The sequence below is a fragment of the Mya arenaria genome, chromosome 16 (assembly GCF_026914265.1).
Source record: "Mya arenaria isolate MELC-2E11 chromosome 16, ASM2691426v1".
NCBI classification, from domain to species: domain Eukaryota; kingdom Metazoa; phylum Mollusca; class Bivalvia; order Myida; family Myidae; genus Mya; species Mya arenaria.
In genome coordinates, this window is record NC_069137.1 from 34160705 (window position 1) to 34174405 (window position 13701).

A 13701-nucleotide genomic window follows, 5' to 3' on the forward strand; every position below is an offset into this window, starting at 1 on the left:
GGAAACTATATAATTATGATGGAAACAATATAGTTATGATGGAAACTATATAGTTATGATGGAAACAATATAGTTATGATGGAAACTATATAATTATGATGGAAACAATATAGTTATGATGGAAACTATATAATTATGATGGAAACAATATAGTTATGATGGAAACTATATAATTATGATTGATAATGACATTGATATTCTTACGAAATCTTATAGAAACAATCAAATTGACACATGTAAATGATTAAAATGTAATGGTACATGATGGGCTACTGTGTTATGCTAGGAAAGATAACCACTTCATTGTCGGATGAGAACGACCGGTTTTACTAAAACATTATTTTTATTTCATAAAAAGTTTGCTTGAAAACCATTTGTTCACGGAATGTAATTCATACAATTTGTAAATCACACGAAGGCTCCACTTGATAGTCTTAAAGGTGCTGGTGAGTATAAAGAAAGCTACTGTTAAGTGTTTGTATGTTTCTGAGAAAACAAGAAAGCTATGGACATAAAAAACAACACACAATCGAATCTAATTTTAACACAAAAAACAAAATAAAAAAAGTAGAAGTTGACGGGATAACTGTTTGAGTAAAGGAAAGAAGGCAAGTGAGTGATTGCTACAAATAAAAGCACAATGAAACTGATCTGTGATGTGTGGATAGAGCGGGCGCAGACAAACAACACAACTATTGGAGTTTCTTTACCTGTCGATGTTTTTATTTAATTCAATAGCAATATGTTTAATAAAAACGCAAAATGTTTCATACCGAATAAAAAACGGTTTGTCTTTTATCAACACATACTTTTCGTAAAAAGATTGTTCTTTGCCCGACAGGTGAAGAAATAATGAACTATGCGTACTAAATGATGTAACCAACCTGCACTTCTGCAGAGCGGGGTCTGTTCGTTGAGCGGTTTGTTGCACTCCGCGCATTCCCCCGTCGACCTGTCACACGTGCCATCGTTGCACGTCTGGGTGCAATCCATGCTACAGATCTCTCCGAATTTTCCAGCCACGCACCCGAGTGTGCACACCCCGTTCCTCTCACAGAGCTGGCTCACACAATTGTTGCTGCATTTCAATCGGCAGAAATCCCCGTAGTTCGTTGACTCGCAGCCCATTATACAATGGCCATTTTGGAATTCACAAATACGGTCATTATTAATGTCCGGCAAGCAAGTTGGTTCACATTGAATAGAACACGTATCATCCCAATACCCTGGAACGCACTGGTTCGCTTTGCAGTAGCCCAGGTCCTTGCTGCAGTATATCAGATTGTTACTGTCTGGATAACAGTTGCTGCTGCAACTTTGCTCGCAGTTGGTCCCATAAAAGCCCTGCTTGCACGTGCTGCAGACGCCGCTGGTTTTGTCACAAGTTTCGCAGTTGCTGTAAAGACAGGTTGCCCTGCAAAAGTTGTTGTAGTACCCCGCCCTGCACGGACCGATACAAAACCCGGATGTCTGCTCACAAGTGTTGGTGGCACAATTGCCACATGACTGGTTGCACGTGGCGCCGTATGTACCTAGATAAATAAAGAAGTAAGTGGTCTGACTCTACCAAACAAAAACCAGGTAGTGTGTGATACAGACCAATACGCAGTGTTATAACAGTATCTTAATATTGAAACTATAGGAATACGGAAACTTCGTAAAATTGCTGTCGATAACGTTTACATTAAGGAAACATACGTTTATATATTTTGTGACCGTACACAACATAACCAAGCAGGACGCCGCTCACCTGTAACACAGGCCGCACATCTGGCCGTGTACCGTTCACATCCACCCGCGCAGTTAGTTGAGCACGTGTTGTTACAGAACTGACTAAAGAATCCGATATCACACGCTGAGACATACAACAATCCGATATCACACGCTGAGACATACAACAATCCGATATCACACGCTGAAACATACAACAATCCGATATCACACGCTGAGACATACAACAATCCGATATCACACGCTGAGACATACAACAATCCGATATCACACGCTGTAAAACATACAGGACATGCTAGTATTCAAATGTAAAGATTTTGAAGAGCTCTCAACACCAAAAATCCATTCAGCAGATTACATATCAGCCACATTTCCATTAAAGCTGAACTCTCAGAGATCGAACGTTTAGACAACTTTTTATTTTTTTCTGTCTTGGAACCAGCCAATTTTTGCGAAAATCCATGGAAACCAGGTATATAAGACTGCTGACAAAAATTAAGATCGCAGATTTTTATATTTAAGTTCAAAAATTGATGTTTTATGCACTAAGCCATAAAACATTAATTTTCGAACGAAAATATGAACATCTACGATCTGATTTTTTGTCAGCAATCTTGTATCATTGGTTTGCGGATATTTACGCCAAAATTTGCTCTTTCTAAGACAAAAAATAAAAAAAGTTGTAAAAATGGTAAATCTGTGAGAGCGCAACTTTAAGTTACGAATGAACCTCCAATGTATATGAACGGTTTAAATGTAAAAAATCGGGTCTTTTTAAGTCCGCTGCAAGTAGATCGCGTAGTAATTTAATTCAGCAGTTTAACTTAATGACTTAATTCTTAGGAATATTGATTACGTTATCACTGGCAATCAATTTAAATTTAGAACAACAAAAAGTAGCAAAACACTACATTTAATTAATGATATATAATTCAGAATTTTACGAACTACTTCTACTGATGTGCCAGCATATACCCGGGGTAGTTTTTGTTAAAAATGGCCGAGGAGCTCCGAATGCGTGAAGCCCAGTACCAATGTGTATACGTCTGTTAACAGTAAATTTCTGATAGTATACATGTGGATATATGTGATGTCAAGAGAAAGTAGGACGCAGATTGGAATGTCAAGATAGGGGACAACATGTCAAATACATAGTTACCTGCGTCTCGGCAAAAATACGACGGGTTTGCTGTTGCTATGCGACATTCTAAACAGTCGCCTGTAGACTGATCACATCTGTTATCAATACACGTACTACTGCACCGCTGGGAGCACTGGGCTCCAAAATACTCGTCCTTACATGAACCGTCACACGCGCCCGTTACACCATCGCATCCGCCGCCAACACAGTTGGCCGGACACGACGTCAGACAGTCACTACCGTAATAACCGAACGCGCAACCCTGGCGGCAGTTCGTCGCGGTACCCACGCAATCACGATTTAAACACGTAACGCTACAGTCGCCGGTACAATACACGCCAAAATAACCGATGTCACAGCCGTCAGAGCAAATTCCTGTATCACGATCACAGTTGTTGATCCCTGAAACAGAGTCTTTACAGTTGACTCCGCATTCAAACTCGCACAGTGCACCATGGTAGCCAGGGGTGCAGGTATCTGTTGCACACGCGCCCGTCCGGATGTCACAGTACACGAGCCCATCTGCGGACGGCGTGCACTGTCCACAATCGATCTGACAGTTGGACCCCCACTTATAGGCACTACATTGGGTACACGCACCGCTACGCTGATCGCAAACCTGTAAAGGTATTGAATAATAAGTAAGCTGCCAGTGTTAACTGGACACAATATAGGTTGATGCAAACTAAAACAATTTAATTAATGCATTATTAATTCATTATGATTTAATCGCTTGACTTTAATGGTCAAATCATTTGTGTACTTAACATTGCTGTCATTGAAAGATCCTCACCACTGTAATTGTCTTACACGCATGTCCTATAATGTATCTACACTTATCAGAGTTATCGTTCTTACCGTACAGTTGTCGCGACACCTCTGTTTACACTCGTCCCCATACAGGCCGGCCCTACAATTACTGCAGATGGCCGTGTACCGATCACATACACGCGTACACCCGGGCGAACAGTCAAGGTTACAGTCGTTACCGTATTTGCCCTCATCGCACGCTGAAATATTAAATGGAATCAACTATTATTTAAATCATTACCTTATCGTACAAAGGCAAGGAGTTTCAAAGCACAATTTAAATCTGTCGCCAGTACCAACGCTACTGTAACCACACCTACGGCTTTCACACGCGCTTTTCGGCGAGCTAATTTTATTAAACATCGCGTCAATGTTAAACCTCTTTATTATTTGTCGAATTGAAAAGAAAGGTGTGTGTACATGTAGTATCGGTACATTGAAATCTCTGTACCTCACTGGCAGGAGTTTCCAGTAACATGCAATCATAGTAGGAAATCTCTGGACCTCACTGGCAGGAGTTTCCAGTAACATGCAATCATAGTAGGAAATCTCTGGACCTCACTGGCAGGAGTTTCCAGTAACATGCAATCATAGTAGGAAATCTCTGGACCACACTGGCAGGAGTTTCCAGTAACACGCAATCATAGTAGGAAATCTCTGGACCTCACTGGCAGGAGTTTCCAGTAACATGCAATCATAGAAGGAAATCTCTGGACCTCACTGGCAGGAGTTTCCAGTAACATGCAATCATAGTAGGAAATCTCTGGACCACACTGGCAGGAGTTTCCAGTAACATGCAATCATAGTAGGAAATCTCTGGACCTCACTGGCAGGAGTTTCCAGTAACATGCAATCATAGTAGGAAATCTCTGGACCTCACTGGCAGGAGTTTCCAGTAACATGCAATCATACTAGGTGTTCCGGTATTCGTAACAAGTGTTTTTAGAGCATTGATCTCTTTGAAAACTTAAAAGACATATTATAGTTCGTTAGCGTCACTGCTAACAACAAACTTAACCAGTGTGTTCTCACTCATTGGTCTGATCTTATAAACCTACAACCGTCCCTCTACATATAATTCTGTCTTCAAAAACACGCCATATAACACATTAATTGTGAAGATATTTGTTTGCAGGATTTAGAGCTGCTTGTTGCCAATGGCCACACATATGGTTAGATGTCAGTTAAATGTGCGTAGTACACTCAAAAACGCAAAGACCAGCATCTTGATCTGAATAGAGCTCTAATTTGATATCATAGATTCGTATTTGAAAAAAAAATCTTCAAATTATTACTTTATCACTTATTTAACACTTTAATTTTTACAAAATGCGATATGCGAAAGGTTTGCGTTTTTCAATGTGTGCAAGTATTATACATACGAGTGTATACATGTATATAGGATAATATGGATTATACATGAGAGTATATACACGTATATAGGACAAGGTGGATTATACATGAGAGAATATACATGCATATAGGACAAGGTGGATTATACATGAGAGAATATATATTTATATAGGATAAGGTGGATTATGCATGAGAGAATATACATTTATATAGGACAAGGTGGATTATGCATGAGAGTATATACACGTATATAGGACAAGGTGGATTATACATGAGAGAATATACATTTATATAGGACAAGGTGGATTATACATGCGAGTATATACACATATATAGGATAAGGTAGATTATACATGCGAATATATACATGTTTATGGGTATGTGGGTATCTATATAAGATGGATTATACATTAGAGTATATTATAAGATACGGGGTTAGTAATTGACCCTATATGGGATATACGGGGCAAAGGAAACCATATCTGGTAAGAGCAAAGCTCGAAAATCGTTTCCTGCGCCCCGTATATCCCATATCGGGTCACCTACGATATAGATTTGGTGACCCAATATGGAAAAAATATGGGGTCATCGCGTGACCAGTCCTGGACCAATGGCGTTGCGTCATTCATGTTGGAGGCGTGATGTATAGGTATATGGGTTTCTACATAAAATGGCGGATCCATGGTCTTGAGGTTACACGCTTGACTATCAATCCAGGGGTCGCAGGTTCGACCCCCCGTCGCATCACTAAAAAAACTAATCGTCTTCCGGGAGGGACGTTAAATGGGGGTCCCGTGTGACAGTGCTATACACTGGTGCATGTTAAAGAACAAGGGTAGCTCTAAACAGGGTTACATTCTGTCTGTGCACTATGCTCCAAAAACCTAAAATGACTAATAATCTTAACGGAGCACTCGCCGAATGGGCTAGGCCCGAGTGCGAGTATAAATAAGCTTACACACCACATAAAATGGATTATACATGAGAGTATACACATGTATATAGGTAGAGTGGTGTCTACATAAGATGTATTATACATAAGAGTAACTGCATGTATATAGGAATAGGGTTTCTACATAAGATGGATAATACATAAGAGTAATTACATGTATATAGGTATAGGGGTTTCTACATAAGATGGATTATACATAGGAGAAATTACACGAATAAAGGTATAGGGTTTCTACATATATATGGATTATACATCAGGGTATACACTTATATATAGGTATAGGGTTTCTATATAAGATGGAATATTAATGAGGACCCTATACGCATGTATATAGGTATATGGGTTTCTACGTAAGATGGATTATACATAAGAGTATACACTTGTATATAGGTATATGGGTTTCTACGTAAGATGGATTATATATACATAAGAGTATAAACTTGTATATAGGTAGGTATATGGGTTTCCACGTAAGATGGATTATACATAAGAGTATACACTTGTATATAGGTATATGGGTTTCTACGTAAGATGGATTATACATAAGAGTATACACTTGTATATAGATATATGGGTTTCTACGTAAGATGGAATATTAATGAGAGTATATACATAAGATAGTGGATCACTTCAATATCAAGTGTTCTTCTATGTGTCTCTATACTCTATTGTCAAGGTAATTTATATCTGGAAAATAACAAGAGAGAAAAACAAATAATAATACGCACTCGCAATTAAGGACTTGTCAAACAGGAATACGAACAGACATATGGTAAAAGTCACGAACAGAGTAACTCTTTGGAGTAAAAAAAGTATTAACCGATAATTACTTAAATTAAAATGTATAAGATACTAACGTGCATTTGGGCAGGTGAAGCCCGGGTCGGGTTTGAGGCACTCGGCACACACTCCACTGTCCCGGTGACACGTGTCGTCGTAACACTCCGACTCGCACCGCTGGTCGCACTGGGCGCCATAGTTGTGGGCTTGACAGTCACCGGCACATCGCCCTGTCATCACGTCACACGTGACATTCCCATTAGCGTCGGTGTCGCAATTTGGGTGACAGAATGAAAAACATTTGAGATCCCAGAAACCAGGAACGCACTGCCTTGATGTGCAGTGAGCGGAGGAAATGTCACACGATACCACACCATTGACTGGCACACAAGCGCTGCTGCAGTTTAAACCGCATAGTTGGCCGTATTTCCCATCCGGACATTGCACGCAGAGTCCAGTATCTTTGTTACACGTTATACATGATGTACAGTTCTGACGACAAAAAGAGCCGAAATATCCGTTCTCACATGCCCCGTCACAACTCCCGTCTGCTTGCTGACACGTTGTTCCACGAAGACACGTGTCACATTCTTCTGAACATATATCACCATAGCGACCAGTAACGCAACCTACGCAATTTCCGGTGTAACGATCGCAGACGTTGTCTTGACAGTTGAGGCTTTTGCATAGTATGTCGCAGTTTATTCCGTAGAAACCAACGACACAGGCTGAAAATAGAGGAACAAGCATTTACACGTTAGTTAACTTTCAGGTGACTAGTACGTTAAAGTAAGCATGATGGTGATTCTCCGACAACAAAAGAAATATTTTAAAGCAATTATTTACAGTTTTATAATTGTAACCTGTATCAGGCATTATAAACGACGCATTTCATTTAAAGTTTTGTTACCAACAAACAAACATATCAGCGGTGTTGAACATACCATTTGTTTACTACTGGTGTGACATATCATCTATGTAAAACAAGACGTAGCGTAACACAAGCAGTCCAATTGCAACATAATTATGCCATAAGGAAACTGTACAATAATGCACGCACATGAAACATTAGACTACACAACGATGATAAAACATCGAGGATAAGCACTGATGCCTTGGTGAAAAAACTAAAGTTTACATCGTTCATTGTTTATAACTAAGGTGAACAGATCCAAATGGCTGCAGAAGTGTGATTGGATTAGTATAAACACGTATTCTACCAATATGTTATCATTTTAATATCGTTAAATATTAAACTCAGGAATACTGCAAAACAGCGACTACTCCTGATTATGAATCTATGAATGAGTATGGATGACAGAGTCTTTTTAAATTGTTGGCCAAACGACAACGAACGTTTCATGAAAAGCATGGGTTCATGATCAACTGCTCATGATTCACGATATAAATCATCCTAGTAGGACACATACACACACACACATGCGTGAAAGGTGGTCCACGAAAGGGTCATGACACATTTCAACTAACCTGAACTTCGGCAGAGCGGCGAAGGTCTGATCTTGCTGCATTCAGCACAGTTGCCGGTGAGCCTGTCACATCTTCCATCGGTGCATGTCTCGCTGCATTGCAGCTCACACATATCGCCATAGTAACCACCATCACAGCCAACTGAACAATACCCCGTATCGTTACATATAGCGGAGAAGCAATGTGGGTTGCACTGTATATCACACCGAGGACCGTAATTTTCGGGAATACAGCCTTCAACACAGTTGTCAATTCTGCTTAAACAATTTTCGTTGACGCAGTTAATACTACAAGGTCCGTCACAGTATCGTCCAAACCAACCGATAGTGCAGCCAAAGGAGCAGTTCCCGCTGTTGATGTCGCATTCAAAGTTTCTGCAGTTGACGCCACAGCTCGAGGTGCACGTAGGCTGATAGAAGCCAGTTTCGCATCGACCCGAGTCACATCTACCGTCAAACCTTCCGCAAGTTATTTCTCCGTTAGATGATGGCTGACAATGGGTGCTGCAATTATACTGACAGGCACTCCCATACGTCCCAGTATCGCACAACTCACAATAACCGGTGGCTTGGACGCAGAATGTGCATCGGTTATGGCATTGAGCGTCACACTTGGGTCCATAATGACCACGGACGCATTCTCCAAGACAGTTGCCTGTGTCCTGGTCACAACGTCCACCGACGCAGTTATTACAACTCAGTTCACAGTATTCACCGTAGGCATAGCTAACGCACCCGACACATTTGGCAGTGTAGCGTTCGCAAATGTTGCTGAAGCACTGAGTACCGCCTGGACAGGTGGCGTTACAAAAGTCGCCGTATAAACTGACTGAACAATCTGAAAGTGGACGAGACAGGAGTGAGTGATATACATGTATCTAAATTAAAGAGAGATCAAAACATAGAATCAGTCCATTTTTGGTCACTACAAACCATTAATCGAGAAGTGAAAAGTGTTAATGCGTTTCACTTTTGCCGCCAAATATCCAGGAAAAAGAAAATTAATCAAACTAACCCAGAAAACCAGAAAACGTATATTTTCATTTCCAGTGAAGCTACAGTTCTATGTTATATTTTAGAACATGTTAAACGTGTGTGTGTTATAATTTTAGTTAACATGTATATGCAAGCTTAGACGCTCAAGTATGGAAATTAAGAATACTACCTTTCCTGAACTGAGCTGAGCAGAGCGTGGTTATGCTGTTATAAACACCGACGAAGTAAGATGTTAGGGCTTCAGAAAAATGCAGGATGTTTGGCCGCTGCATACATCGACACATTGCTCACATGTTGGCTGTTACTGAGACACAAAGGGCGTTTATTAGGTGTGAGCTGAGTATTGTAAACATTGAAGGCTGTGATTACGGCAAATGTTTTCTACAAGTTGAGTCAGATGACATTATTACGAATACTAACGGTTAATAGAGACGTATGGATTTCTTGAATAAATCCGTTGTATTAGTTAGTCCGGTGTTAAAATTCAATGGAGTTAGAGAGCTGCTCGGGTTCGATATTAATGAGGGGACAACCACAACATATGAATTATACATGCTATTTCACCAAATTGCCAAGTTGTGGACGTTTGGTCAAACGGCACTTATATGATATATGTTAAGGGGGAGCGTGTATTTGATGGATAATATAAATAATATTACACGTATGGAGTTTGAGAATTACACCCAGTGTGTTTTCCCCCAATAAACCTAATAATGTATTGAACATAGCAATGAAATTAACGATGAGTCACTGCCGTCGCCAAATCGAAATACAAGTAGCAATCAATTATAGCGGACATTCATCTGCACATGTAAGATGGTATGAGTTTTCTGCTGGAGTACGTGGACGAGTTAGATGGTAAGAGTTTTCTGCTGGAGTACATGGACGAGTTAGATGGTAAGAGTTTTCTGCTGGAGTACATGGACGAGTTAGTTGGTATGAGTTTTCTGCCGGAGTACATGGACGAGATAGTTGGTATGAATTTTCTGCTGGAGTACATGGACGAGTTAGTTGGTATGAGTTTTCTGCTGGAGTACATGGACGAGTTAGATGGTATGAGTTTTCTGCCGGAGTACATGGACGAGTTAGATGGTATGAGTTTTCTGCCGGAGTACATGGACGAGTTAGATGGTATGAGTTTTCTGCCGGAGTACATGGACGAGTTAGTTGGTATGAGTTTTCTGCCGCAGTACATGGACGAGTTAGATGGTATGAGTTTTCTGCCGGAGTACATGGACGAGTTAGTTGGTATGAGTTTTCTGCCGGAGTACATGGACGAGTTAGTTGGTATGAGTTTTCTGCCGCAGTACATGGACGAGTTAGTTGGTATGAGTTTTCTGCCGCAGTACATGGACGAGTTAGTTGGTATGAGTTTTCTGCCGCAGTACATGGACGAGTTAGTTGGTATGAGTTTTCTGCCGCAGTACATGGACGAGTTAGTTGGTATGAGTTTTCTGCTGGAGTACATGGACGAGTTAGTTGGTATGAGTTTTCTGCTGGAGTACATGGACGAGTTAGTTGGTATGAGTTTTCTGCTGGAGTACATGGACGAGTTAGATGGTATGAGTTGTCTGCTGGAGTACATGGACGAGTTAGATGGTATGAGTTTTCTGCTGGAGTACATGGACGAGTTAAATGGTATGAGTTTTCTGCTGGAGTACATGGACGAGTTAAATGGTATGAGTTTTCTGCTGGAGTACATGGACGAGCTGAGCAAAACAGATAGAACAGGAAAGCAACCACTGCCATGATCAATAGACAAACGTTGTAGCTGATAATGGCGAACTTACTGGCTGATCTGCATTGAAAGCCAGGCGTGCCCAGATCACACTCGGCACAGTAGCCGAGCAGCCGGTCGCAGGTTTTGTTCATGCATGTGTCAGTACATCTTTCACCACATTTAGGACCGTAGAAGCCAGGTTCACAGCCGAATGTGCAATACCCACTATCGTCCATACATTTATCCAGAACACAATTACTGCTGCACATTCGATCACAGCTAGGGAAGTTGTAATACTCGTCTATACATCCATCAATGCAATTGTTTGCATTATCAATACAGTTTGTGTTAAGACAAGTAAAGCTACAATCTTTTGAGCAATCCGGGCCATAGAATCCAGTACTACAACCATGTGTGCAGAGCCCTGAATCTATGTTGCATTCAGGTAATCGTGTGCCACTCCGAGCACAATTTAAATTGCACTGTGATGTACACGTTCTTTCATAGTAACCCGGTGTGCACTCTCCGCTGTTACACTGTCCCCCATCTTTTGTGCACGTAATATAATCACCGCTAGTATCATTGGCACATTTTAAGCTACAGTCATCTTCACAAAGCTCTCCGTAAGTTCCAGAATCACAAACAATGCATTCACCCGTCTCTTGTCGGCAAACGGAACATCTATCATGACACGCGCGGTTACACAACAAGGAATAGAAGCCATCAACACAACCCTGGGAACAAATCCCGCTAGTTTGAGAGCACTGACCATTCACACAGTAAGAGCAGGTGTGGTTACAAGTCTCGCCCCAGTGATAGGGGATACAAACAGTACAGTCACCAGTATAGCGGTTACAGAGATGATTAAGGCATGAGCTCCCACCAGGACAGGACAGGTGACACGTTGTACCATAGCTGCCGGCGCCGCACACTGAAATGAATGGGGTGCAAAATGATGGGTAAGGCTGATACTGCGGACCAAAGCTAATAGCAGACATATACTATGTGCAGCTTTATGTTTTGTTATATGTTTTCTATGAGTGACCAAATTTACAACCGAGACCAGAAAGCGCAGTAGTTTTATACATACCGCCAACAAGCGTTCACTAACAGGAATGAACGTAGATGACACATATGGGTATTAGACATTGTTCGCAATACGTACATATGGGCGGAGTTGTTTAATATTTTTACAAGCCTCATTTGTTATACTGGTTCATAGAACGGATACTTGACTTCGGGAGTACACAGGGGTAAAACAGGTAAGTCACAATGACATTAGCAGTGTTAAAATCGGTATTTTCAAACTATATATATGTGAGAGAGTACTTCTTTGTTAAGCATCGAACAAACCAGAGGTTTGTGTTTTTCATCAGACGGGTCAGAACTTCATCTCCAAACGACATAAAATAAAAGAGAGAACAACCTTGAGTCCTACCTGTAGTTTCATGGCATGTATATAACCAACACGTACACGCTCAGCTCTGTACATTGAAAAAATAGTATAACAAGACAAGTTGTTCCGTTAATGGTACTTGAAACAGTGTTGCACCACAAACGTTTGACATAGCTTTCAAAAACAACTCAACTCACAAACAAAACATGGTGTATTTATTTATAGACAGGTTCCTGTTAACAACAACTTTGCATCACACTTGCTTAAATCATTAACACAATTGCTTAAAACATTAACACAATTGCTTAAAACATTAACACCATTGCTTAAAACATTAACGCAATTGCTGAAAACATTAACACCATTGCTTAAAACATAAACGCAATTGCTTAAAACATTAATACATTTGCTTAAAACATAAACACCATTGCTTAAAACATAAACGCAATTGCTTAAAACATTAACACAATTGCTTAAAACATTAATACATTTGCTTAAAACATTAACACAATTGCTTAAAACATTAATACATTTGCTTAAAACATAAACAACATTGCTTAAAACATAAACGCAATTGCTTAAAACATTAACGCAATTGTTATGTTTTTGACAACAAAACAGAATGGCAACATAAGGTATATCCCTCAATAATACATTTACAAACTTGCAGACATTTGTATAATGACTCAACAGCCACCAGTAGTCACTCTGTATATTGCAATATCGACGCAGGAGAACATAATGTGCGCACGAACAAACACCTGAAATAGGCATCATACTAACATAATATTTTAAACATTACGTTAAGAGCTTACCTTGCCCAGAGAGCCTCTATCATGTGGAGGAAGGGATGGAGCATCCGGGCCACGGTCAGTGCTGCCTCGCAATCCAACAGTTGGATGGTTCAATAACTACGTATATTCGCACAAGTCTCAGAAGTGAAGGATGATGGAGAAACAGATAGGGCAAGCGGGGACGGAACAGAAGCGATAAAGAACAGTGAGAGAATGGGAAATAATGAGGTCTTTGGAATATAAAGCAGTGTGAAATAAACAGTGGAGTGGTAGAAATGAAGTGAAAACAGAAAATGAATTGATAAAAAGCGTGAATGCGTGGAAAACTAACACAATTAAAGCTTTAGTAGTTAGATTTCAGTTTATGGTGAACAGCTATTACTACACGTATCAAAAAGACATCCCCAAAGCATTGCTCAAACGTAAATAAACGTAACTTCATTTTTAGTAAATTATAAAAAATAACACTAATATAAATGAAAATAAAGAAAATAGAAGTTTCTTGTCAGATGGTTCACGAAGTGACATGACTGCTGTAAGA

The 13701-nt window shown here is 40.2% G+C and overlaps 1 protein-coding gene across 11 annotated transcripts in view; it reads right to left on the bottom strand.

Moving 5' to 3' along the window:
- Positions 1 to 13701, bottom strand: part of LOC128221838 (multiple epidermal growth factor-like domains protein 6) — a 98869-nt gene that overhangs the window by 50000 nt on the left and 35168 nt on the right. For 7 of the 11 annotated variants that reach the window (XM_052930442.1, XM_052930441.1, XM_052930444.1 and 4 more), the window contains 7 exons: positions 11041 to 11901; positions 8256 to 9092; positions 6845 to 7495; positions 3731 to 3882; positions 2891 to 3491; positions 1751 to 1855; positions 885 to 1532 (listed from right to left, as the gene is read on the bottom strand). In XM_052930442.1, coding sequence (XP_052786402.1) covers positions 885 to 1532; positions 1751 to 1855; positions 2891 to 3491; positions 3731 to 3882; positions 6845 to 7495; positions 8256 to 9092; positions 11041 to 11901 — 3855 coding nt within the window. The remainder of the gene's footprint in view (positions 1 to 884; positions 1533 to 1750; positions 1856 to 2890; positions 3492 to 3730; positions 3883 to 6844; positions 7496 to 8255; positions 9093 to 11040; positions 11902 to 13701) is intronic. The other 4 variants (XM_052930446.1, XM_052930448.1, XM_052930450.1 and 1 more) reach the window with 4 other exon arrangements.